At 43.9% G+C, this 22,290-nt stretch overlaps 1 protein-coding gene across 5 annotated transcripts in view; it reads right to left on the bottom strand.

Moving 5' to 3' along the window:
- LOC110538903 (rho guanine nucleotide exchange factor 12) overlaps window positions 1-22,290 on the bottom strand; it is a 119,632-nt gene that overhangs the window by 25,172 nt on the left and 72,170 nt on the right. For 3 of the 5 annotated variants that reach the window (XR_016485095.1, XM_036937653.2, XM_036937654.2), the window contains exons 9-21: window positions 22,032-22,136; window positions 21,641-21,766; window positions 21,444-21,542; window positions 20,877-20,987; window positions 17,175-17,273; window positions 15,365-15,407; window positions 15,056-15,161; window positions 13,222-13,359; window positions 11,999-12,031; window positions 8,598-8,712; window positions 8,122-8,227; window positions 2,291-2,512; window positions 1,054-1,207 (exon numbers count right to left, since the gene is read on the bottom strand). Coding sequence is in view for 4 of the 5 variants with exons in the window: in XM_036937653.2 (XP_036793548.1) it covers window positions 1,054-1,207; window positions 2,291-2,512; window positions 8,122-8,227; window positions 8,598-8,712; window positions 11,999-12,031; window positions 13,222-13,359; window positions 15,056-15,161; window positions 15,365-15,407; window positions 17,175-17,273; window positions 20,877-20,987; window positions 21,444-21,542; window positions 21,641-21,766; window positions 22,032-22,136 (1,457 nt within the window). In the remaining variant the exon portion in view is untranslated. Of the gene's footprint in view, window positions 1-1,053; window positions 1,208-1,595; window positions 1,953-2,290; window positions 2,513-8,121; window positions 8,228-8,597; window positions 8,713-11,998; window positions 12,032-13,221; window positions 13,360-15,055; window positions 15,162-15,364; window positions 15,408-17,174; window positions 17,274-18,820; window positions 19,512-20,876; window positions 20,988-21,443; window positions 21,543-21,640; window positions 21,767-22,031; window positions 22,137-22,290 lie in introns of those variants that run through there. The other 2 variants (XM_090192588.1, XM_090192589.1) reach the window with 2 other exon arrangements.

Here is a 22,290-nt window from a genome sequence, read left to right as displayed (position 1 = left end):
ATTTCAATGGCTCCAGTCTTCAGTATGTTACTGAGTGCTCTAGTAGAACAAATATGGCTCTGAGTACGATGGCTGGGTATCCCGGCACAATGGCCGAATGAGACTGTGAGACAGCAGACTTTGCTGTCGACCGGTCATGTCGGATGATAACAAATGAGCTTGGCAGTGGACCAACACATCAGCAAAACATTCTGCCTTGGAAGGATTTTTCTGGGAAAGCTTGCTCCTTCCTCAGACCAATATTTTAGTGATCATGCAATTCATCCAGCATGAGATTTAGTGTGTGTCCCAAATGGCACCATATTCCCTATTTAGTGAACTACTTTTGACTATATAGGGAATGGGATGCCATTTGGTTTGTAGACTTAGCGTAGATTTGTGTTGACCCAGAAGACAGTCCTGACTCTGATTAGATAAACTGTTCAAGATGAAAGGATGGTATAGATTAGAGTTTCTCAACCCTTAAACAGATTAGACATTCACTATGTATTGACGAAACCATCACATTTGATTACAGCAGATCTGCCCTCTGTATTTCTATGTGGTGTACTTCTCAATGGTCATGTAGGCTAAGTAACTAGCACATCATATGGAAAGGTGCTGTCACCAAGTCAATAAGCCTATCTTACTATAACCTCACTACGTAAAAAATATGATTTTTGAGGGGGGTAAACACCAATGCAAGCAAAGAAATGATCATCATACAATTTGTAAAAATTTTTGTTGCATTGGTTGTAAAATACATTGATTTATGTTCTCGCTTACCTCATAGATTAGTAAAAAAAAAGTGCTAAAGAAATAGGCTCATTGAGTCAATTGACTTCAATGGCCCCATTAACCTGAATTCGTCTCCATATTTAAGTTGTATATTTCCCAAAGTCTAATCAATACCTAGCTGTGTGTTTTACACTGAAGTGTGTTTTACACTGAAGTGTGTAAGAGAGACACTCTCAAAAATGTATAGACCATGTGGCATGTGTGGTCTATCAGTTAGCACCGCGTAGTCGGCAATAGTTTGAATCCAACCCGACACCATGACATGCCCGCCCTTACCCGTCACTCTCACGCTCCTCCTCCTGCAATTGGTCCAGGGTGTAGGGGCTGAAGTCAAAGTGGGTGCTGGTTGGGTGGGCCATCCTGTTCTGGGTGTCGCCCGAGTGGAGCCAGTCAGAGCTCAGTCTGGGCAGGGCGGAGGAGGGAGTGAGACCTGGAGAGGAGAGAACAAAGGAGGAGAGGAGAGGTCAGGGGCTGTATGTAAAAATAATCTCTGAGTAAGAGTGCTGATCTACAATCTGGTCCCAACAGGCCCTGTAATCTTATTTCCGTTGTGATCTAAAAGAAAAGACTGATCCTAAATCAACAGTCCTACTCAGACACTTGATATGGCCGCAGAGGGAGGTCCCCACATTAGAACAATAATCCAAAGTTAAAGGGGTAATGTCCCTCCCCAAGTGGATTAATAAAGTTCTATTCAATTCTACCAGGGTGAATGTTCCTCTCCATGTGAATTAATAAAGTTATATTCTACTCCACTTAAGTCCATAATAAGTCCAACAAGAGGCAATACGGTCCTAAGTAATACAGCGAACGCTCACAGAAGTTTCTTCATTCGGAAGGTCAAACAAGATCTCCATTGAAGAGAAGCACATTAGTCCACATTTACGCTGTGTTCATTGTCTTATCGTGTGATGGAACAAGCTCAAAAATCGAGATCCCCTTAAGTCGAAAAGCAGTGCAAGAAAGAATATCCGCACGACATATAGCAAGACGTTCAAAACTAAAATAGAGAGGGGTTGGTTTCGACAGATCATATGCAGACAAAGACGACATGCGGACAAGAAGGCCGCCCCCCAATTAGGAATAAACAAGAAGAAACCAAAGAAGGCAATTATTTTCCAGAAGGCTGGGCTACTGTAAGACAGGCTAAACCAGTGTAATGAAGTCCTGACAACAAAAGGCCAGGGAGCAAACTTGTCAGAGAGGAGGGAAGTGGACCACAGAACAAAGGCAAACAAACAGCGTGGGAGAGAGAGGGTGGGGTGGTGCATGGAAATATAGAGAGGAAGCCAGATGGAAGCAAGACATGGAGGGAGAGAGAGGGAGAGAGTTGATATTGGATGAGGCGAGTCCGCCCCTCAAATATATAGCAATTGGAGCACATGGAAAAGCACTACAGCGCTATAACATAATCCTTTACCTTCTATCATTATTTGAGAAATTGGAGAGGAAAATGCAAATAGGAAGAGAGAGTAAGGAGGAAAAGAATGGGGAAGAGACAAGGGGTCCCTACCCGAGTCAGAATCGCGTCCCATGGGGTCGGAGCCCTGGCTGGCTGGGGCACTGTGTGGGGGTGATGCGATGAAGGCCGAGGGGTGGGTTGCCACATCCGAGCCTGGATCGCTTGATTGGCTGCCGCGGGCCAAGGATTCTGGGAGATCGGGGATGCTTAAGATGGGCTGGGAGATCTGCTTCTGAGGGCCCCGCTGCTTGTTCATCTCTATGGCCTTGCCGACTACACACACACGCAAACAAACAGACATGCCCGCATTAAAATAAACTACAGTCAGTACTGTAGCTCACATAGCCATGGGAAATCCATGGTTATACAGTTAATGATGCCAGTGACCTAAACAATGGCCCCAGGACCAGTGGAAGCCAAATACCTTGAAAGATCCACCAACATATTTTACCGTACGTATGAGGTACTTTCCTGCATATGCTTCTGTTTTTCAACACCAAACCCATCACTGGTGTTTGTGGCCAAAGAGTTCTATTTTCATGTCATCTGACCATACCGCCCCCTGGAGTTTGATAAATGTAATTGACACTTGAATTGGTACCTGTGCTATGGTCAGAGGACATGAAAATAGAGCTCTTTGGCCACAAACACCAGTGATGGGTTTGGTTTTGAAAAACATCAGAAAAGTACGTCATACCTACAGTACAATATAGTGGTGGATCTTTGATGTTATAGAGTAATTTTGCTTACACTGAACCCCATTGAAAACCTGTGGTTTGAATTGAAGCAGCCAGTCCATAAGAGCAGACAAAGGATATCAAGGATCTGGAAAGATTCTGTATTGTCACACCCTGACCTGTTTCACCTGTCTTTTGCTTGTCGTCACCCTCCACCAGGTGTCTCCCATTTTTCCCCATTATCCTGTGTATTTAAACTTGCGTTTTCTGTTTGTCTGTTGTCAGTTCGTCTTGTCAGGTCATACCAGCGTGTTTCCCATTTTCCTGTTCTCAAGTTGTTTCTAGTCTTCCCGGTTCTGAGCCTACCTGTCGTCCTGTACCTGCCTGACTCTGACCTTGATTACGAACCTCTGTCTGCCCTCGACCTACCGGGAGAATCTGATTTCACCCGAGTTCCCTGTGAGCCTCGTACTCCTCTCCATGCCATCCTGCTGTGGGGTGACCAGTTCAAATTTCTTTGGGTGCTCATTGACTCTGGGATGCTACCCTGGTGTCGGAGCTGGGAATCGTCACACAACCCCTCTCCATTCCCATGGACGCCAGAGCGCTGGATAGGCGCTCTTATTGGCAGAGTCACCCATTATACGGTTCCTATCAACCTGCGAGTGTCAGGTAATCACAGTGAGTCTACGCAGTTCCTGCTCATTCAATCTCCTCATGTACCCGTGGTTTGGGGTTTTTCAGGGATCCAGAGGCACAATCCCCTGATCGACTGGGCTACTTTTTCTATCATGGGTTGAAGCCCGTTCTGCCATGCGCATTGTCTGAAGTCGGCGCATCCTGCCCAGGGACGTCTTCCTGTGGGCGTGGAAAAAGCCTCAGATATCTCTGCCGTTCCCGCAGAGTACCGACCTTCTCTCGGACACAACACTGCTTTGAGGGTGTCTTTATTCCCTATCGGGTCTGGAGACCAAAACGATGGAAGGGTAAATTGAGGACTCTTGCTGCAGGGAGTATTCGTCCATCTGCCTCCTCCGCCGGCACAGGGTTCTTCTTTGTGGAGAAGGACAAAACTCTGCGCCCACCTATCGACTACCATGGCCTTAATGAAATCCCGGTTACAAAATGTTACCCGCTACCACTCATCTCCTCGGATTTCGAGCCTCTCCAGAGGGTGACCATCTTCTCGAAGTTGGACCTTCGGAATGTCAACCATCTGGTTCCGATACGGGAAGGAGATGAATGGAAGACAGCCTTTAACACTGCTAGCGGGCACTACGAGTACCTTGTGATGCCATTCAGACTGACCAACACTCCCACAGTGTTCCAGGCCCTGGTCAAGAATGTGCTCCGTGACATGTTGAACCGGTTCGTATGCGTCTACCACAACGACATCGTTTCTCCCCCATTCAGCTCAAGAGCACGTCCTCCAGGGTCTCCTGGAGAACTAGCTTTTTGTGAAAGCAGAGAATTGTGAATTCCATCGCTCCAGCATCTCCTTGCTACCTCATCGCTGCAGGAAATATTCAAATAATTCTGACAAGGTGAGAGCGGTGGTGGATTGGCCTCAACCCACATCCAGAGTGCAGCTGCAATGTTTCCTTGGGTTTGCTAATTGCTACTGCCGCTTCGTCCGGGGTTACAGCACCCTGGCTTCCCGCCTCTCAGAACTCACCTCTCCCAAGGTTCTGTTCACGTGGTCTCCAGCAGCTGACCTGGTGTTTTTGGACCCCAATTCACTACAGCTCCCATCTTAATACATCCGGACCCGTCCCGTCAGTTCGTGGTGGAGGGCTACGCCTCGGATGTCAGAGTGGGGGCCATCCTGTCTGCGTCCTGCCCAAGACTAAAAGCTGCTTCCCTATGCTTTCCTTTCCTATCGTCTTAACCCCGCTGAGAGGAACTATGACATGTGAAGTCAAGAACTACTCACAGTTAGGACGGCGTTGGAGGAGTGTTGGCACCTGTTAGAGGGGCGGAACATCCATTCTTAGTGTGGTCTGACCATGGAATATATCCGAACTGCCAAGCGCCTCAACTCAAGGCAGGCTCGATGGGCCCTGTTATTCACTTGTTTTAATTTTACTCTCCTACTGCCCTGGGCCCAAGATTGTGAAGCCTGACGCGCTCTCACGCACGTATAGCCCCCCTGCTACACCATCTGACCCAGAGACCATCCTCCCTACCTCCTGTCTAGCGGTTGCAATCATCTGGGGTATAGAGAGCCTGGTCCGTAAGGGGGGCCCGGCTAACTGGATGATTGTCCCGGACTCTGCCCGTTTCCCGGTCCTAGAATGGGCACATTCCTCTAGACTTACCTGCTCCCGTCGGACCATGGCTTTCATCCGACAACGTTTTTGGTGGCTCACCATTGTTCCTGACGTCTCCGAGTTTGTTGCTGCCTGCACTGTGTGTGAGCAGAATAAGACTCTGCGGCAAGCTCCGGCTGGCCTCCTTCAACCACTCCCTGTTCCTCACCAACCCTGGTTCCATATATCCCTGGACTTCGTCATTGGTCTTCCTCCGTCAGATGGCAACACCACCAATCAATCTATCTTTTCAGACTGTTACGAGTATTTATCTGGACAATATGTAAGTGTATTATGTCTGTAACAGTGTGTTATATGTGAAAATGTGATTGTATTCTAAATTGTATATTAATGTTTAAGGACTCTTGGAAGATTAGTCCAAAAATGAGGACTAAAAGAGATCCTAATAAAATAAACTCAACCATCCTAACGGTGGTGGACAGGTTTTCCAAAGCCGCCCATTTTATTTCCATGCCCAAGTTACCCTCAGCCAAGTAGATGGCCCAGCTCATTGTGCAGCATGTATTCCGGATCCATGCACTTCCGGTCGACACGGTCGCCAATCGTGGTACTCATTTTTCGTCCCGGTCCTGGAAGGCGTTCTGTACCCTCATTGGGTCGTCGGCCAGCCTGTATTCTGGTCAGTCAGAGCGAGTCAGATCAGGGCCTGGAGATGGCTCATCGTTGCCTCATCTCCGCCAACCCCACCACCTGGAGCCAGCAATTTGTGTGGGTGGAATATGCCCGCAACACCATTCCCTGCTCTGCCACTGGTCTCTCGCCTTTGAGTGTTTCTTGGGATATCAGCCCCCGCTCTTCCCTGAGCAAGAAGTCAGCATACCCTCTGCCCAGATGTTTGTCCACTGCTGTCACCCTACCTGGAAGAGAGCCCAGTCCGCTCTTCTCAAGACCACCTCCAGGTATCGGTGACAGGTGGGCCGCCATCGGACCCCTGCTCCCCGTTATTGTCTCGGGCAGAGGGCATGGCGTTCCACTCGAGATTTACACCTCCGGGTGGAGTCCCGTAAACTCTCCCCCCTGTTTTATCAGCCCTTTCTCTATCTCTAAAATCCTTAGCCCTTCTGCTGTTCGTCTTCTGTTGCCCCGCACCCTCTGTATACATCCCACTTTTCATGTGTCTAGGAATAAACCTCTGTCTCACAGCCCTTTGTCTGTTTACCCTCTCCCCTGTCTCATCGACATTGGATCGACCATCCAGCATACACAGTGAGGTGTCTCCTGAGTGTTCAAACTGGGGGCAGGGGATTCCAGTTCCTGGTTGACTGGGAGGGTTATGGCCCGGAGGAGAGGTGCTGGGTCTCCGCTTTGAATATCCTGGAACCAGCCCTCATCACGGAGTTCCACCGTCGGCACCCCGGTCAACCAGGCATGTGTCCAGATTGGACACCAGGTGGCGCACTTAGGGGGGGGGGGGGGTACTGTTACACCCTGATCGGTTTCACCTGTCTTGTGCTTGTCTCCACCCCCCACCAGGTATCTCCTATTTTTACCCTGTGTATTTAGGTCTTGTCAGGTCGTACCAGCGTGCTTCAAGTTTTCAAGTTTTGTTTCTAGTCTTCCCGGTTCTGATCTTTCCGCCTGAAAGTATGCATCTTATAAATAGTTTTACATTAATATTTTATGTCTGAACTCAGAATCAAAGTTTTCACAAAAAAATAACATGGTCACTGTTGTAGAACGTTTATTTTGATTGCCGATTTTCTGCATTTATTAAAAGTCCCATCAGATAGATGGATTTCAGATGTGTCCACATAAACAGGATTATTAGAGATCTTGCAAAGCATGTAAAAGTTTTTAACTATTATATTTACCTGACTATCCACAATAATCACAGTGTTGTTATTCTTGCAAGGAGAGGGTGCAAAAGTATTGAAAACAGGAGTGCCAAAAATGGACCCCTATCTTTTTTAGATTCGTTGTTATTTGTTAAACAAAATCTCTTTCTCTGAGCAGTTGTATTAGAATAAAAATATATAATTTCCCAATTTTTAGAGCATACAATATAGCTCAATATTTGTATTTAATTTAAACAGCATTTTTTTGCTAATCTTTATCAAGAGTGACAATAATTATGGACCTGACTATATATGGTGGGAGAAGCACAATGTAATGGGGAGCTGACTCACACAGCTCCAGACAGGCACTTCCTGCTGCGGAAGTTCACAATCTCTTTACAACGCTGGATGAAACAACACCACTGGCGTCTGTCCGCAGTACAATACCAGGACACATTCCACCGAACTAAGTTAAAATATCAACACTTCCATACTACTGGTGATGTATTGGCCATGCATGCTAAGAAGTATACTAGTGGGGATATTGGGACATAGGGATGTGGTCTTGTTTTTCTAAATCTTAAAAATATATATTTTTACTTCAAGACATAATGGTCTAGGTAGGCTGGCAGATTGTCTTCATATTTGCGTTACGACATTACTGTTTCTTGTAGGACAAATATTTTAAAGAGCAAATGTGGCCTTTTTACGTGGATTCCTCTCAGGGTTTGGGTCAATTAAGTTTCAATTCAGTAAAATCAGGAAGTGAACTCAAATTGAAATGCAGAACTTTCTCAATGCTTTTCTATGAGGAAAATCCTAATTTCAGTTTACTTCCTGAATTGACTGAATCGAAATGGAATCGTTGAGAATCTCAAAAAAAGATAAATAGTTTTTTCTTATTACTTTTTACAATGATTAGTTTGAGATTCAGGCTCAGTAGTAGTGTATTCAGGCTCAGTAGTAATATTAAATCTCAACTTAATATACTACGTCACTACAGAGCCTGTTACACATCTCAAACTAACCATGGTGTTTTTTTTTGTTCCACACTGGTGCTGCACACTAGGAGGGAGCACTTTGTAGGCTTCTACACTTACTTGAAGTGGAGTCCACACGGCTGGGCCGACGAGGAGGGCCGAGGATGCTGGGAAAACGAGGCTTCTTCACCTTATCCTCCCCCTCTTTCTCAGTTTTGATGCTCTTCTGCTCCATAGAACAAAACAAATTCAAACCACACAGTCAGAGAATTTAAAGCTGGGCCAAATTTAGTAGGCAAACGTTGTGGAACGTTGCAGATAGACATGTCATGAATAGAGCTGATGTGATTCCTTATTCTACATTACACATTCTACATGTTTGTTCTATGCTATATTACTATCTGAACATTGCACAACAGCGGCCTGCTGAATGCTGCCCTGGAAAGCTGTTAGCAAGCGGGCCAAAATGTTACCATGCTTGGTACCAAGAAAGACCTCGCACCAAGAAGTGTTAGTAAAACAGTGCCACCATGGGAAGAAACAGAATGATTTATGCTACATCAATTGATGTGTCTGTGTGTGTGTGTGTGTTGTACCTTGATCTTGGGTAGGAAGTTGATGCGGACTCGTTTGGGCTCTAGGCTACGAGGTTCCTTCACTTTAACTCCCAGGTGTTTCATATATGTGAGGATAACATACTGCATAGTAGTGCTGGAACACAACACAATACACTATTAAAAGGATTCTCTGGTACTTTTGTATACTTTTTAGCCAGTAGTTCTGAAAGTAGCGCTCACGAGCCAAAAGTGGTTTTAGAAAATTGCGTACTAGGTCACAAACTCAGCAAAAAAAGAAACGTCCCTTTTTCAGGACCCCGTCTTTTAAAGATAATTTGTAAAAATCCAAATGACTTCACAGATTTTCATTGTAAAGGGTTTAAACACTGTTTCCTATGCTTTAATTAATGAACATGCACCCGTGGAACGGTCATTAAGACACTAACAGCTTACAGACGGTAGGCAATTAAGGTCACAGTTATGAAAACTTAGGACACTAAAGAGGCCTTTCTACTGACTCTGAAAAATACCAAAAGAAAGATGCCCAGGGTCCCTGCTCATCTGTGTGAATGTGCCTTAGGCATGCTGCAAGGAGGCATGAGGACTGCAGATGTGGCCAGGGCAATAAATTGCAATGTCCGTACTGTGAGACGCCTAAGACAGTGCTACAGGGAGACAGGACGGACAGCTGATCGTCCTCGCAGTGGCAGACCACGTGTAACAACACTTGCACAGGATCTGTACATTCGAACATCACACCTGCGGGATAGGTGCAGGATGGCAACAACAACTGCCCGAGTTACATCAGGTACGCACAATCCCTCCATCAGTGCTCAGACTGTCCGCAATAAGTTGAGAAATGCTGGACTGAGGGCTTGTAGGCCTGTTGTAAGGCAGGTCCTCACCTGACATCACCAGCAACAACGTCGCCTATGGGCACAAGCCCACCGTCGCTGGACCAGACAGGACTGGCAAAAAGTGCTCTTCACTGACGAGTTACGGTTTGGTCTCACCGGGGGTGATGGTCGGATTTGCGTTTACCGTTGAAGGAATGAGCGTTGCACCGAGGCCTGTACTCTGGAGTGGGATCAATTTGGAGGTGGAGGGTCCGTCATAGTCTGGGGCCGTGTGTTACAGCATCAACGGACTGAGCTTGGTGTCATTGCAGGCAATCTCAATGCTGGCGTTACATGGAAGACATCCTCCTCCCTCATGTGGTACCCTTCCTGCAGGCTCATTCTGACATGAACCTCCAGCATGACAAATCCACCAGCCATACTGCTTGTTCTGTGCGTGATTTCCTGCAAGACAGGAATATCAGTGTTCTGCCATGGCCAGCGAAGAGCCAGGATCTCAATCCCATTGAGCACATCTGGGACCTGCTGGATCGGAGGGTGAGGGGGTCCATTCTCTTCAGAAATGTCCAGGAACTTGCAGGTGCTTTGGTGGAAGAGTGGGGTAACATTTCACAGCAAGAACTGGAACATCTGGTGCAGTCCATGAGGAGATGATGCACTGCAGTGCTTAATGCAGCTGGTGGCCACACCAGATACTGACTGTTACTTTTGATTTTGACCCCACCTTTGTTCAGGGACACATTATTCCATTTCTGTTGGTCACATGTCTGTGGATCTTGTTCAGTTTATGTCTCAGTTGTTGATTATTGTTATGTTCATAGAAATATCTACACATGTTAAGATTGCTGAAAATAAACGCAGTTGCAGTGAGGACATTTCTTTTTTTTTGCTGAGTTTTTGTGCACTATGTCATTGCTCTCTCTCTTGTTCTGCTGCTGGTGCATCATGTGTATCTTGCTACTCACTCTAATGGCGAGGGGCTGAAGCTCATTGGTTGAACTCAAATTGCTAGGGGGCTGGCCCACATGGGGGAAAATGGTGCAGCACATTTTCAAGAAAAACAGTTGCTTTGAAACTTGGGATTTTGTGGCTAATTGAAGTAAGACAATAATTCTGCATGTATTAACTACACATTGACACGTCCAGCCCAAAGCGGGAGGTTTAAAAAATAAATACTTGCCAAAGTTCTGGAACATGTCTTTAATTAACTGTTAACATTACCATAAATACACTTTCAATTAACATTAAAGGTCCAGTACAGCAGTCTTGATCTTAATAATATGAAATAATTTACACTCATTCAACCATCATATTGATTAACTGCAATAATATTTATACTTTTTAAAAGAAAGTCTCATGATAAATAAAGGTCTCTCAAGGCTCTTTGAAAACAGTCATAATATGACACGTTATCAATCATTAGAAAAACATTCGGGGAAAATCTAATGAAAAGGTTAAGACACGTTTCTTCAAACCTGACCTGATCAGTTTTTACTATCACCGTATTCTTCAATACGATTAATTATGTCAGAACAGGGTCGAGTTCATAAGGGAGTGCAACCGAAAAATAAAATTGTATTTTTGCATTGGACAAGACCAGGTAGTCCCTTGCCATTTCAGTCTGTTCTCTTCCACTTGGTGCCTAATGAACAAGACCCAGGCCTAAGTGAAAGTGTGTAGTACCAGAGATCTCCAGCAGATAGAGTGAGAGGACTCTATGACAACCACTGATGGCAGACTCTCAGGATGCATCCCAAATGGCACCCTATTCCATATATAGCGCAATACTTTTGGGCAAAAGTAACCTGTGCCACGCCAACAACTTTTCTCACAGGATGGATACACAACATGCTGATGGAATTCATGGAACTCAATATACTTTAAAATGACTAAAACCAAATCGAAACTATGTAGAAATTATAAGGACCTGCATTCATACAGTTTATTGACTGTGTCCAGCTCGCTAAAAATCACTGAATAGAGTATTAAACCAAGTATCAGAGAACATGATTCCAATACACTTTGACTTCAGAACAGGGCCCGCATTCACAAAGCATTTGATAGTAGGGGTGCTGATCTAGGATCAGGTTCCCGGTCAATATAATAATATTCATTATTATCCAAAAGAGGCGAAATTATCTTAGATCAGCATTCCTACTCAGAGAATACTGGCCCAGATAAAGTATGTGTGATTCACCTTGACCTTCACGAGTAATTGAACACATACATTTGCATTGTAGTCATTTAGCAGAAACTCTTACCCAGAGCGATTTACAGGAGCAATTTAGATTAAGTGACTTTCTCAAGGGCACATTGATCGATTTTTCACCTAGTTGGCTCAGGGATTCGAACCATCAACCTTTCAGTTACTGGCCCAACGCTCTTAACTGTTAGGCTACCTGCCGCCCCAACCCTGCTACAACCCCTGTACGACAACACACACTCACTTGAATTCATTCAACAATCAACACTGCTACTTCCACTGTCTAGAGTAAACTCTAGCATGACAGCAGACCTATCAAGTCTTATTCTGACATCATGTGGTTATAGTTAGATGGAACATAGAAAAATCCCACTTCTTACCACTTCTCCTCTTCTGTGGGCTGTGACGTCAGCCTGGAAGGATAAAAACACACACAGGGTGAACTGACGCTCACACACAAACCACACACAGCTTCCCTTATGCTACAAAAATATGTGAAGTCTGCTGGTGCAATGATAATACAGTTCCATTAGCCTATGGGTTTATGTCAGGGATGGGCAACTTTGATAGGGGTGGGGGCCACAAAAAAATCTGAACTCATCATGAGGGGCCGCAGTGGCTGGCAGGTCTGCGTACCCACATCCATAACCGCATATGCAGTCAGAGCTGGCCCTAGACGTTTTGGGGCGCTAAGGGAAATTTTGTTGAGGGGCCAACATTTTAAATGGCCCCCCTCTTGACAGCAGAGAGAAAAAAGTTTTAGAGTTAATTTCCTGCAAGTCTTCACATTTTTCAATAGGGTGGAGAGAAATGTTTGCAGTTTTTAATGTGATATCTGAGTGAGAGTGGCTAACAAAATCAAAGGGGGCCCCCAGTCAGTAATTCAACCATGATTACCAAGTTTAGATCGCTGGCTAGACTAACTTACAAGTCTCCATTTTTTGGGGCAGTGCTGACATGCTGACATGGGCTAATTGAGTGACTTTCAGTGAATGACATAACAAGAGAAAAACTGCTGATGCACAAACACATTTTGAAATTGAACCTGGTGTATTCTACTATTCGAACTCACTACAGTAAGTAGACACAGCGACTGAGGATTTTTCTCTTATCAAAAAACACCCCAAAAGCCAGTTTCAAAAGGCTATCCTATCTATCTACAGCCCTGTAATCTGTCCAGTCCAGAGTGTTTGAGGCCCGGAGAACAGAGACACGCAAGCACTCACTGACCTGGAAACAACCACCAGAATGGCTGTGCGTGTCTGTGTAACTGGAGACAACACACTTTTGTACTCTAACCTACACCTTATGCCATTACCAGACTAGATAATCCTTATTGAGCTGATAACTTCATGCTACTGTGTGTGTGTGTGTGTGTGTGTGTGTGTGTGTGTGTGTGTGACAAATAATGTGTGTGTAAGAAAGAATGAGCAATTGTACACTACATTCACCTCCTGTCTATCTCAAAGTGGAAAACAGAGACAACAGCTTTCTTTGACCGTACTCATTCAATAATCTTGATGATGCTGGTAAAGTCTGTGTCTCTGTATGTGTGTGTGTGTTTCTGTCCCTGTGTGTGTATGCATGTATTTCAGAGACTTACAAGACGTCCTCTATCTTGGAGATGATGTGTTCGGCACAGGAGCGTTCTCTATCCAGCGCCACGCGGTCTCTCACCCTCTCTGTGTCCAGTTTAGACAGCTCCCCCTCTGCCAAGGTCAGACCCATGCTGCGCTTTTGCCTGTAGACACATACAGGCAGACACACACAAATGAATAGACAAAAACAGGCAGACACACAGACGGATACGAATGCGCACACACACACACACACACACACACAAATGATTAATACATACATTAGTTATGTGAACATCATCATTGAGAAGTGAGTGTTTGCACGTGTGTGTTTGTAGTGTGCATTTATGGTGTGTGTGTGGGTTTGTAAATATACTAAATATAATCACATCAACAAATAATTTATTAAAACACACTATTTTGCAAAGAAGATCTACAGTAGCCACAACAGCACTCTGTAGGGTAGCACTGTGGTGTAGTCGGAGGACAGCTAGCTTCCGTCCTCCTCTGGGCACATTGACTTCAATACAAAACCTAGGAGGCTCATGGTGTTCACCCCTTTTCATAGACTTATACAGTAATTATGATGTCTTGCAGCATGAACTGACATGTTGTTCACCCAATCAAAGGATCAGAGAATGAATCTTGAACTGAAAGCATAAGCTACAGCTAGCTAGCACTGCAGTGCATACAATGTGGTGAGTAGTTGATTTCGAGAGAAAGACAATAGTTGAACAGTTTTGAACAAATGCATTTCTTCCAAAATGAAGGAGAAGCAAGAGAGAAATAAATATATAGAGAGATGTTTTCACATTTTTTTCACTTTCACTTACTTAGCTAGCAAATGCAGCTAGCTAGTTCAGCCTCCTGAATCACCCTGCTCAAACAGAGGGATGCTATGTTAGCTAGCTGGCTATGAGGTCAAGGTAAGCTTCAGGTTTTACGCCGTAGTAACTGCTTACTGCCTGATTGTAGCAGGTTTACTAACGAGTTAGTTCTAATAGCTATGCTGACTATGATGTTACTTTAGCTAATATGGTGACAACGATGTAGCCTGTGTGTAGTGGTTTGGCCTGGTCACATACAGCTGATGTGGTGTGCATTGAAGTCCACAAGTGAAGGGAAGAGGTGAGGAGGAGAGCACATAGATGCGAGAAGGAATACAACGTGACTGTGTTTACGCGTGATCAGGGGTGTATTCATTCTGCCGATGCTGTTGAAAAAATAATTCTTAAACGGAACAAAATGTGAATAAAATACTTGTAATTGTCCAATGGAAACTCTCATTTGCAACTGTTGGACTAATGATTACATCCTATATCAGTTAGATGTAGGCAAGAGTGTGCAAGGTGGTATTGAATTTCACTGTCTGTCCATGTGTCACTGGCTCTCACCTCAAATTTGTCTCACAACCTGTGTGCACCTATGTTGTAAACTTTCATTCATAGGCTAGGTTGTAGCAACCTCATGATGGGTAGAGGAAAAATGTTAGTGTCATGTTGTAGCCTAAACCTATTGCTGTTACATTGAACTGGGTGAATGGAATGTATTATTATAATTATTTATTATCTATGCATAGTCACTTCACCCCCACCTACATGTAAAAATTACCTCATCTTCTTGAACTGCACGGTTGGTTAAGGGCTTGTAAGTAAGCATTTCACGTTAAAGTCTACTCTTCTTGTATTCGGCTCATGTGACAAAGTTTGATTTGATTTGAATTTGAATGACAGTCATCCAATATGCTGTAATAGAAACAAGGCCATGCTCATGAAAATAAAATGTCGTCCCTCATCTTAAACGGCACTGACCGCCACTGGTGTACATGTGTCTGTCTAGATGCGTGTGTGTGTGTGTGACCTGAAGTCCTCTAGGTTCCCCTGGATGTCTGGTAGCAGTGTGTCCTGTAGCAGCTGTGTGTACTGTCTGTGTAGCTCCTCTGGGATCAGCTCAGGTCTCCGCCGATCTGGGAACACACAACAGCATGTTAGCCAACACACACACACACACACACACACACACAAACACACACACACACAGTCTTCCTTTTTTGGAAATGTTCTAATCAATTACACTAGACGATACACAACTGTATTGCTATAACTGTTGCTAAACTTATACAAGACCTGAAAGGATTATATGAAAACAAAAAGGGTTGAAACAGCTTACCTAGTTCAGAGGCAATAGACTCAGGCACAGCTACTTTCAGATTCTGCAAGGGAAAAATAGTCAAATATCTAACCAAAACAAAAAGAATAGAGACTTTCAGCAATTCAATCCCAACAAACACAAATATAATTTCCTTTGCCTCCAGCATAGCAGATAAAGACTGTACATTTAATTAACAGAATACTAAGCATCTTGCAGATCAGCAGAAGCACACCGTTAGTAAAGGAACTTGGCTCTCTAGACACACTCACACCTAAGTGGACAAAGATTCCTCAAGCAACATAAGGAAGACTGGAGAGAAGACAGAAGAGCAGAAAAGAGGATCTGATGGATGGTGCTGGGTTTTTAATTCACACACGCTAGTAATGTGCGGGTTGACTCATAATCCACCGTCCCTGCGGTTATATCCGCGGGGAGGGTTTAGGGTCATGAAATACTGTGTGGATGAAGGGTGGGTGGCTGGCTGGCGGGTTGAATAAAGAGAAATACCTTAAAATAATACCTTAATAAGTCCATAAATGTATCATTCTTATGCTATTTATATCTGTATGCTACATTTCTTTAATTATGTGACGCTATCTGGTACCAGTGCATAAGCCTAAGATTTAGGGCCTAACAGTACGTGCATCAAATAGCCTGCAAGCCAATTGCCAAATACTTTTGGGAACGGGCAGAAAAAGTTAACGTCAATCCACGGCGGCTAAAAAATAACTTTGTCTTTGCTTGAATAAGAGAAAAGCTGAGAAATGGAGAGTTGAATATAAAGTGAAGGGAGGGCCAGAAAAATAATGTTTGGAAAAGATTTGGTGAAGTGGTAAAAGAGGATGATAGCATTGCCGGCTATGTTATGTGTGATGATTGTGAGGTGCTGTACAAATTAGACAGTCAGAAGACAGGGACTTCAAGTAGGCCTATGGCACGTCAAGGAAACTATAGCCTACTGTTCAGATCGGTTAAATGGAAAATGAAGTCTGGACACTGATTGTAGGTCTATAACCTCTAACATAGTGTTAATATTTTTATTTGATTTAACCTTTATTTAACTAGGCAAGTCAGTTAAGAACAAATTCTTATTTACAATGACAACCTAGCCTGGACGACGCTGGGACAATTGTGCACTGCCCTTTGGGACTCCCAATCACGGCCGGTTGTGATACAGCCTGGAATCGAAACAGGGTCTGTAGTGACGCCTCGAGCAGTGACCGCTACGCCACTCAGGATCCTACAGAAGTAAGCGTTTCTTGCAGTAAAATTATATACCAAATGTAGGCAAATAAAATGTACTCTGGAACAGCAGTGGAGAAATATGATTTCTTTCTTTCAGCATCTTGAGAAAATGTGAATGCGCAGTTAGATGCCATCTGTAGAGGTGCTATCTTTATTAGCAGCTGATAGTATTTCAACCACACATAAAATATGCATCCAAGCCAAACTTAAATCTTATCAGAACATGTTGGGTCGTTTTCACAGCTTTCTATTTCCTTACAACCGGTCAAACTGATGTCATTTGAACATTTTGTCCAGAAAATCATAGGTGCGGGGGAGCTGTTGCTGTGGGACGTTAAGTGTGTTGCTTAAGGGCACAACGACAGGCAATGACATCTCGGGTTTGATACCAGCAATCCTCCGGTTGCCAGCTCATCTCCTGCCAGATTTTCCCCGTCGGATCCAGAGATTCGAACGGGCAACCTTCTGGTTGCAGGCTCGCCTCTCTAACCGCTAGTGTGTTTGTATGCATGTGTAATTGCATGCGTCCATGCGTGCCTTTGCGTGTGCTCCCACATAATGTATGTGTACATGTGTGTCTTACCGCTGCTCGGTCCATAAAGAAAGTATAGAAATCCATGAAGATCCGTCTGGTCTCTTTGGAGTTGGTCTGCTTGTACAGGTCGGCGTAAAGGTAGCACAGCTAGGAGAGGACAAGGACAACGTTAGGTCTTAAATACCAAAGTGCTAGAGAGTAACTGCTGTATTGTTTATTAGGGATGCAAAATGTCACCATATTTTCTGGATTTTCATTTTATTTTATGACAGTTACCAGAATTTTGAACACCTAGGCCTCTATTTAAACAAACCTAACACAATGGTAAATCTAAGCGCAGGCAGTAACACTGTGTCAGAAATATTTTAGCCATTTTCACTATTACAATTTTCGGTGCACTTGCTGCCGTTGCGGTGAAAGGGCTGGGTTGTGATGAATAAACAAGTTGTGGGTGTGTCGAGGCTAGGCACTTCATTGGCCAATCAGAACGTACTCCATGGTGAAATATGTGACTCGTTTCAGGAAACTAGGCATATGGCGCACATCACTACTTCACAGGAGCGACATTTGAACATACATATTTTTTTATCAAAATGCGTTTTTGGGCAGGAATGCCTGTCATGTGACTTAATAAACTTCATGTGACTTAATTTTTCGCTTCTGTCTATAACGTGAGCTGTTAAGTATGTGTGACAGTCCTTTCTACCAAGCCGTTTTTGAAAGACATAACATTAGCCATTGAGACCCACAAAAGTTGCTAATTTCCTCAACAACATTGATGCCCTGAATTTAGCAGGCGCTATCGACAGATGGGCTACTTTCTGCACACGTCCTTAGTCCTGTATTGACGCTTTGCCTGTTTGATGGTTCGTCTGAGGGCATAGCGGGATTTCTTATAAGCTTCCGGGTTAGAGTCCCGCTCCTTGAAAGTGGCAGCTCCAGCCTTTAGCTCAGTGTGGATGCACTGGTTGGGGTATGTACGTATGGTCACTGTGGGGACGACGTCATCGATGCACTTATTGATGAAGCCAATGACAGATGTGGTGTACTCCTCAATGCCATTGGAGGAATCCCGGAACATATTCCAGTCTGCGCTAGCAAAACAGTCCTGTAGCTTAGCATCTGCTTCATTTGACCACTTTTTTATTGATCTAGTCACTGGTGCTTCCTGCTTTAATTTTTGGGAGAGCTTTGTATGCATATCTGTGTGTGGAGTATAGGTGGTCCAGAGTTATTTTCCCTCTGGTTGCATATTTAACATGTTGATAGAAATGAGGTAAAACTGATTTAAGTTTCCCTGCATTAAAGTCCCCAGCTACTAGGAGCACCGCCTCTGGGTGAGCGTTTTCTTGTTTGCTTATGGCGGAATACAGCTCATTCAATGCTATCTTGGTGCCAGCCTCTGACAGCTACAAAGAATATAGATTAAAACTCTCTCGGAGGTAATGTTGTCTGCAGCTTATCATGAGAAACTCTACATCAGGTGAGCAATGGCTCGAGACTTCCTTAGATATCGTGCACCAGCTGTTGTTTACAAAAATACATAAACCGCCGCCCCTTGTCTTACTAGACAACTGTATGTTTATATTGTGGTCGTTTAGCCACGACTCCGTGAAGCATAAAATGTTACAGTTTTTAATGTCCCGTTGGTAGTTTAATCTTCCCAATAATTAATCAATTTTATTGGCACATACACACTCTTTTTCCGCCTCCTCTTCATGCAGATCACTGGGGTCAGGGCCTGTTCCCGAGGGAGCCGTATATCGTCCGCCTCGGGCTCGTCAGAGTCGTTGAAGAAGTAAAAGGATTCTGATAGTCCGTGGTGAGAAAATCGCAGTCCTGATGTCTAGAAGTTATTTTCGTGTGGACGGTAGTGGCATCATTATGTCCCAATTTTTAAAAAATAAGTTACAAACAACACAGATAAATAAACAAAACACAATCGGTTGGGGGCGCGTAAAACGCCTGCCTTCTGCTCCAGCGCCATTTTTTCACAAGTACTATCACTGTACCGTTTACACCTTCTGTATCCTGTGCATGTGACAAATAAACTTAGATTTGATATAGCGTGTGTTTACCACATGGCCTAACATGTGAATCCTTAAAAAGATGGGTGGGGTCACGGCTTAAGAGGGTGTGAACGATGCTGAATGTGTGTAGAAAAAGAAGAGCTCTCCAGTACCAAGACATTTTCTCACAAGTGGGGATACAAGTTTTTCAACTTTCAAAGCAGAATAACTTTCCCATTGTTCCTCAACTGCAGTATATGACATGCCATTTTCTAGCTCTGAGTCTGTACTTTTATCCAATGTAAAAAACACAATTTCAAATGTTGTCACATATGTGGTTGTTTCAAGTTGTGTACTTGCGGTCTTTTATGTATTGCTTTGGAATCAACCACAATTCCAATGTTATTCCATTATAGTTTGTTAAATGGGTTACAGTAAGGAAATAACAAAATGTAGATCTATCTTTGCTAAATACGTTAACTTTAACCCATTTGCAGTCTACATTGTTCTAATTAAATCGCATGGTATAGGGGCTAGGCCTACTGTCAATTACATGCCAATAAGCAAGATTAAATAATAATTTTAATCAAATTCTAAACAAAATAACAACTTGTTTTAAATAGGCTATGTCACACTTACAGGCACCATCATTTCTTTATGTGGGTAGAAAATATTAAAACAACGCAGACTACGGAGGGTTTTACACACATCCAAACTTTTCACAGTAGCTGGATCCAATATAGATCCAATGTATACACTACCATTCAAAAGTTTGGGGTCACTTAGAAATGTCCTTGTTTTTGAAAGAAAAGCAAATGTTTTGTCCATTAAAATAACATCAAATTGATCAGAAATACAGTGTAGACATTGTTAATGTTGTAAATGACTATTGTAGCTGGAAACGGCAGATTTTTTATGGAATATCTACATAGGCGTACAGAGGCCCATTATCAGCACCATCACTCCTGTGTTCCAATGGCACAGTGTGTTAGCTAATCCAAATGTTTGTGATGATTAAAGGCCAGCATCCCGGAGTCGCCTCTTCACTGTTGACGTCGAGACTGCTGTTTTGCGGGTACTATTTAATGAAGCTGCCAGTTGAGGACTTGTGAGGCGTCTGTTAACCGTCAGAAATTCCACTTTCATATCACTCCAAAATTATTTTAAAAATACAAAAGATGCACTTACTGTGCTCCGTGTTACACAAAGAACATCAGTGGAAATTTGTGGTAAAAGAGCTAACAGTAAGTGTATCTTTTGTATTCGTAAAGTTATTTTGGGATCATAATTAAGTTAAGTAATTAAATTAAGTTTCCAAAAAGTTTCCAAGTTTCCATATCGCAACCAAAGATAATGTGTCTAGAAAGAGCGTTTTACATTCGACCAGACCACCTCAGCTAATCAAAAGGGAAGTAGAATGAGTCCAATGTAGTATTGGATTCATGAGAAGGGCTAACCTAACCTATGACATGACCCGTCACGTTATGTATTACTGCCCCCCCGTTGAAAGAAGTGACATCTCAAAAAAACACACAAACTATACAACCCAAATGGTTCCTAGCCTTCCACGCATGCTTTATGTCCCTAACACCAAAACTAAATAATATAAAAAAAATATATATATATATATGTTGATACATTTTAACTAGAGAATCTAATAGAAAAACACAACACTTTAATAACCTTGGTGTGCGCGCGTGTGTATATGTACAGTGAGTGTGTATGTATGTGGTGGTCTTACCAGAGGTGCAGGGTCAAACTGAGAGACCACATGATGGAGGAAGGCGGCCAGGTGAGCGGGCCGAGACTTGAGCAACTCTATACTCTGGAAACAACAACACTGACCATTGATCTGAGAGACAGGGAGACAGGGTAGAGATCAACAGACATGGTTGAGTAAGAGAGAGATACCAACCCTGTTGTCTTGTGGTTAAAGTGTTTTCACCCTGAGATTGAGAGGTTGGCGGTTTTTATCCCCAGTCGAATCATACCAAAGACTATAAAAATGGGACCTGATGCCGCTCTGCTTGGCATTCAGCATTAAGGAGATGGATTGCGGTAAGGCGCTGTGACAGACTAGCATCCTGTCCGGGGGTGTACTTTTACATCAAGCTGCCTCACGCTACTGGCTTGGCTTTATTTTCCCAGGCTTGCTAAGAGAGAGAGAGTCATCGAGAGAATGAGACAGACAGGCACAAAATGAGAGATAGAGAGAGATAGACAGCCAGAGACAGTCAGAGAGAGCCAGACAGTCAGAGCCAGACAGACACGACAGCTAGCCAGCAGTCTAGCACTAGTCCACCAGTACCTGTTCCTGCTCGGTGTCAAAGTAGTCATCCTCTGCTCCGATGATCTGGGGGTTGAGACAGGTCAAGGGGCTGCCCACACTACACTGGAAGTTACAGTTCTGAATCACACATACACAGACATGAGCATGACTTCCTTCTAAATCTAGTTTTGGGAATATACAAATATACTGTGTGTGTGTGCGCATCTGTGTCTCACCAAGTCCGGCGTGTCCTCGGCGTCAGGCGAGGGGCAGGAGTTGAGGCTGTCTCGGGGGGTGGTCTTTGGGTTATGGCAGAGGGTCTCTCTTTGGCACGGACTCTCAGGGAGGGGACTGAGAGACACCTGAAATACAGAGAAAAATCTGTCGATGTGCCCTTGAGCAAGGCAGTTAACCTTAATTTGTTCCAGGGTTGCCTGGCTGACCCTGTATAAGGCATATTTCACAGCACCTATTGGGTGTATGTGACAATAAAACATATGATGATTATTTTATTTATTTATTCCAGTACAATGGTATTATATTGAGAATGCCAATTCACACGTAGTAGACATGGAGCGTCTGTCTGGTGGTGATAATAAGACAGGCTAATTGGCCAGGTTGACTCACAGTGATATTGGTCCAGGTTCCATTGCTGCCACTCTCTACCTGCGAGGAGGGGGTCTGCTCTCCATCGGCCCCCCCCTCACCATCCCAGGGGGAGAGGGAGCCATCCTGAAAACACACACACCTACTATAAATGGGTGGTAGGCCAGGCAGTAACTGCGCTGTCCCTTTTAGAGTGTGTATGTACCTGTGAGATGAAGACAGCAAGAGAGTGTTTGTGTCTATGGGAGAGAGAGTGTGTTTGTATACATATGCACGTACA

The sequence above is a fragment of the Oncorhynchus mykiss genome, chromosome 12, assembly GCF_057628025.1.
Source record: "Oncorhynchus mykiss isolate SJ-2025 chromosome 12, ASM5762802v1, whole genome shotgun sequence".
Lineage (NCBI taxonomy): Eukaryota > Metazoa > Chordata > Actinopteri > Salmoniformes > Salmonidae > Oncorhynchus > Oncorhynchus mykiss.
The sequence above is the reverse complement of the archived record's forward strand: the minus strand, read 5'-3'. Positions and strand labels throughout refer to the sequence as shown.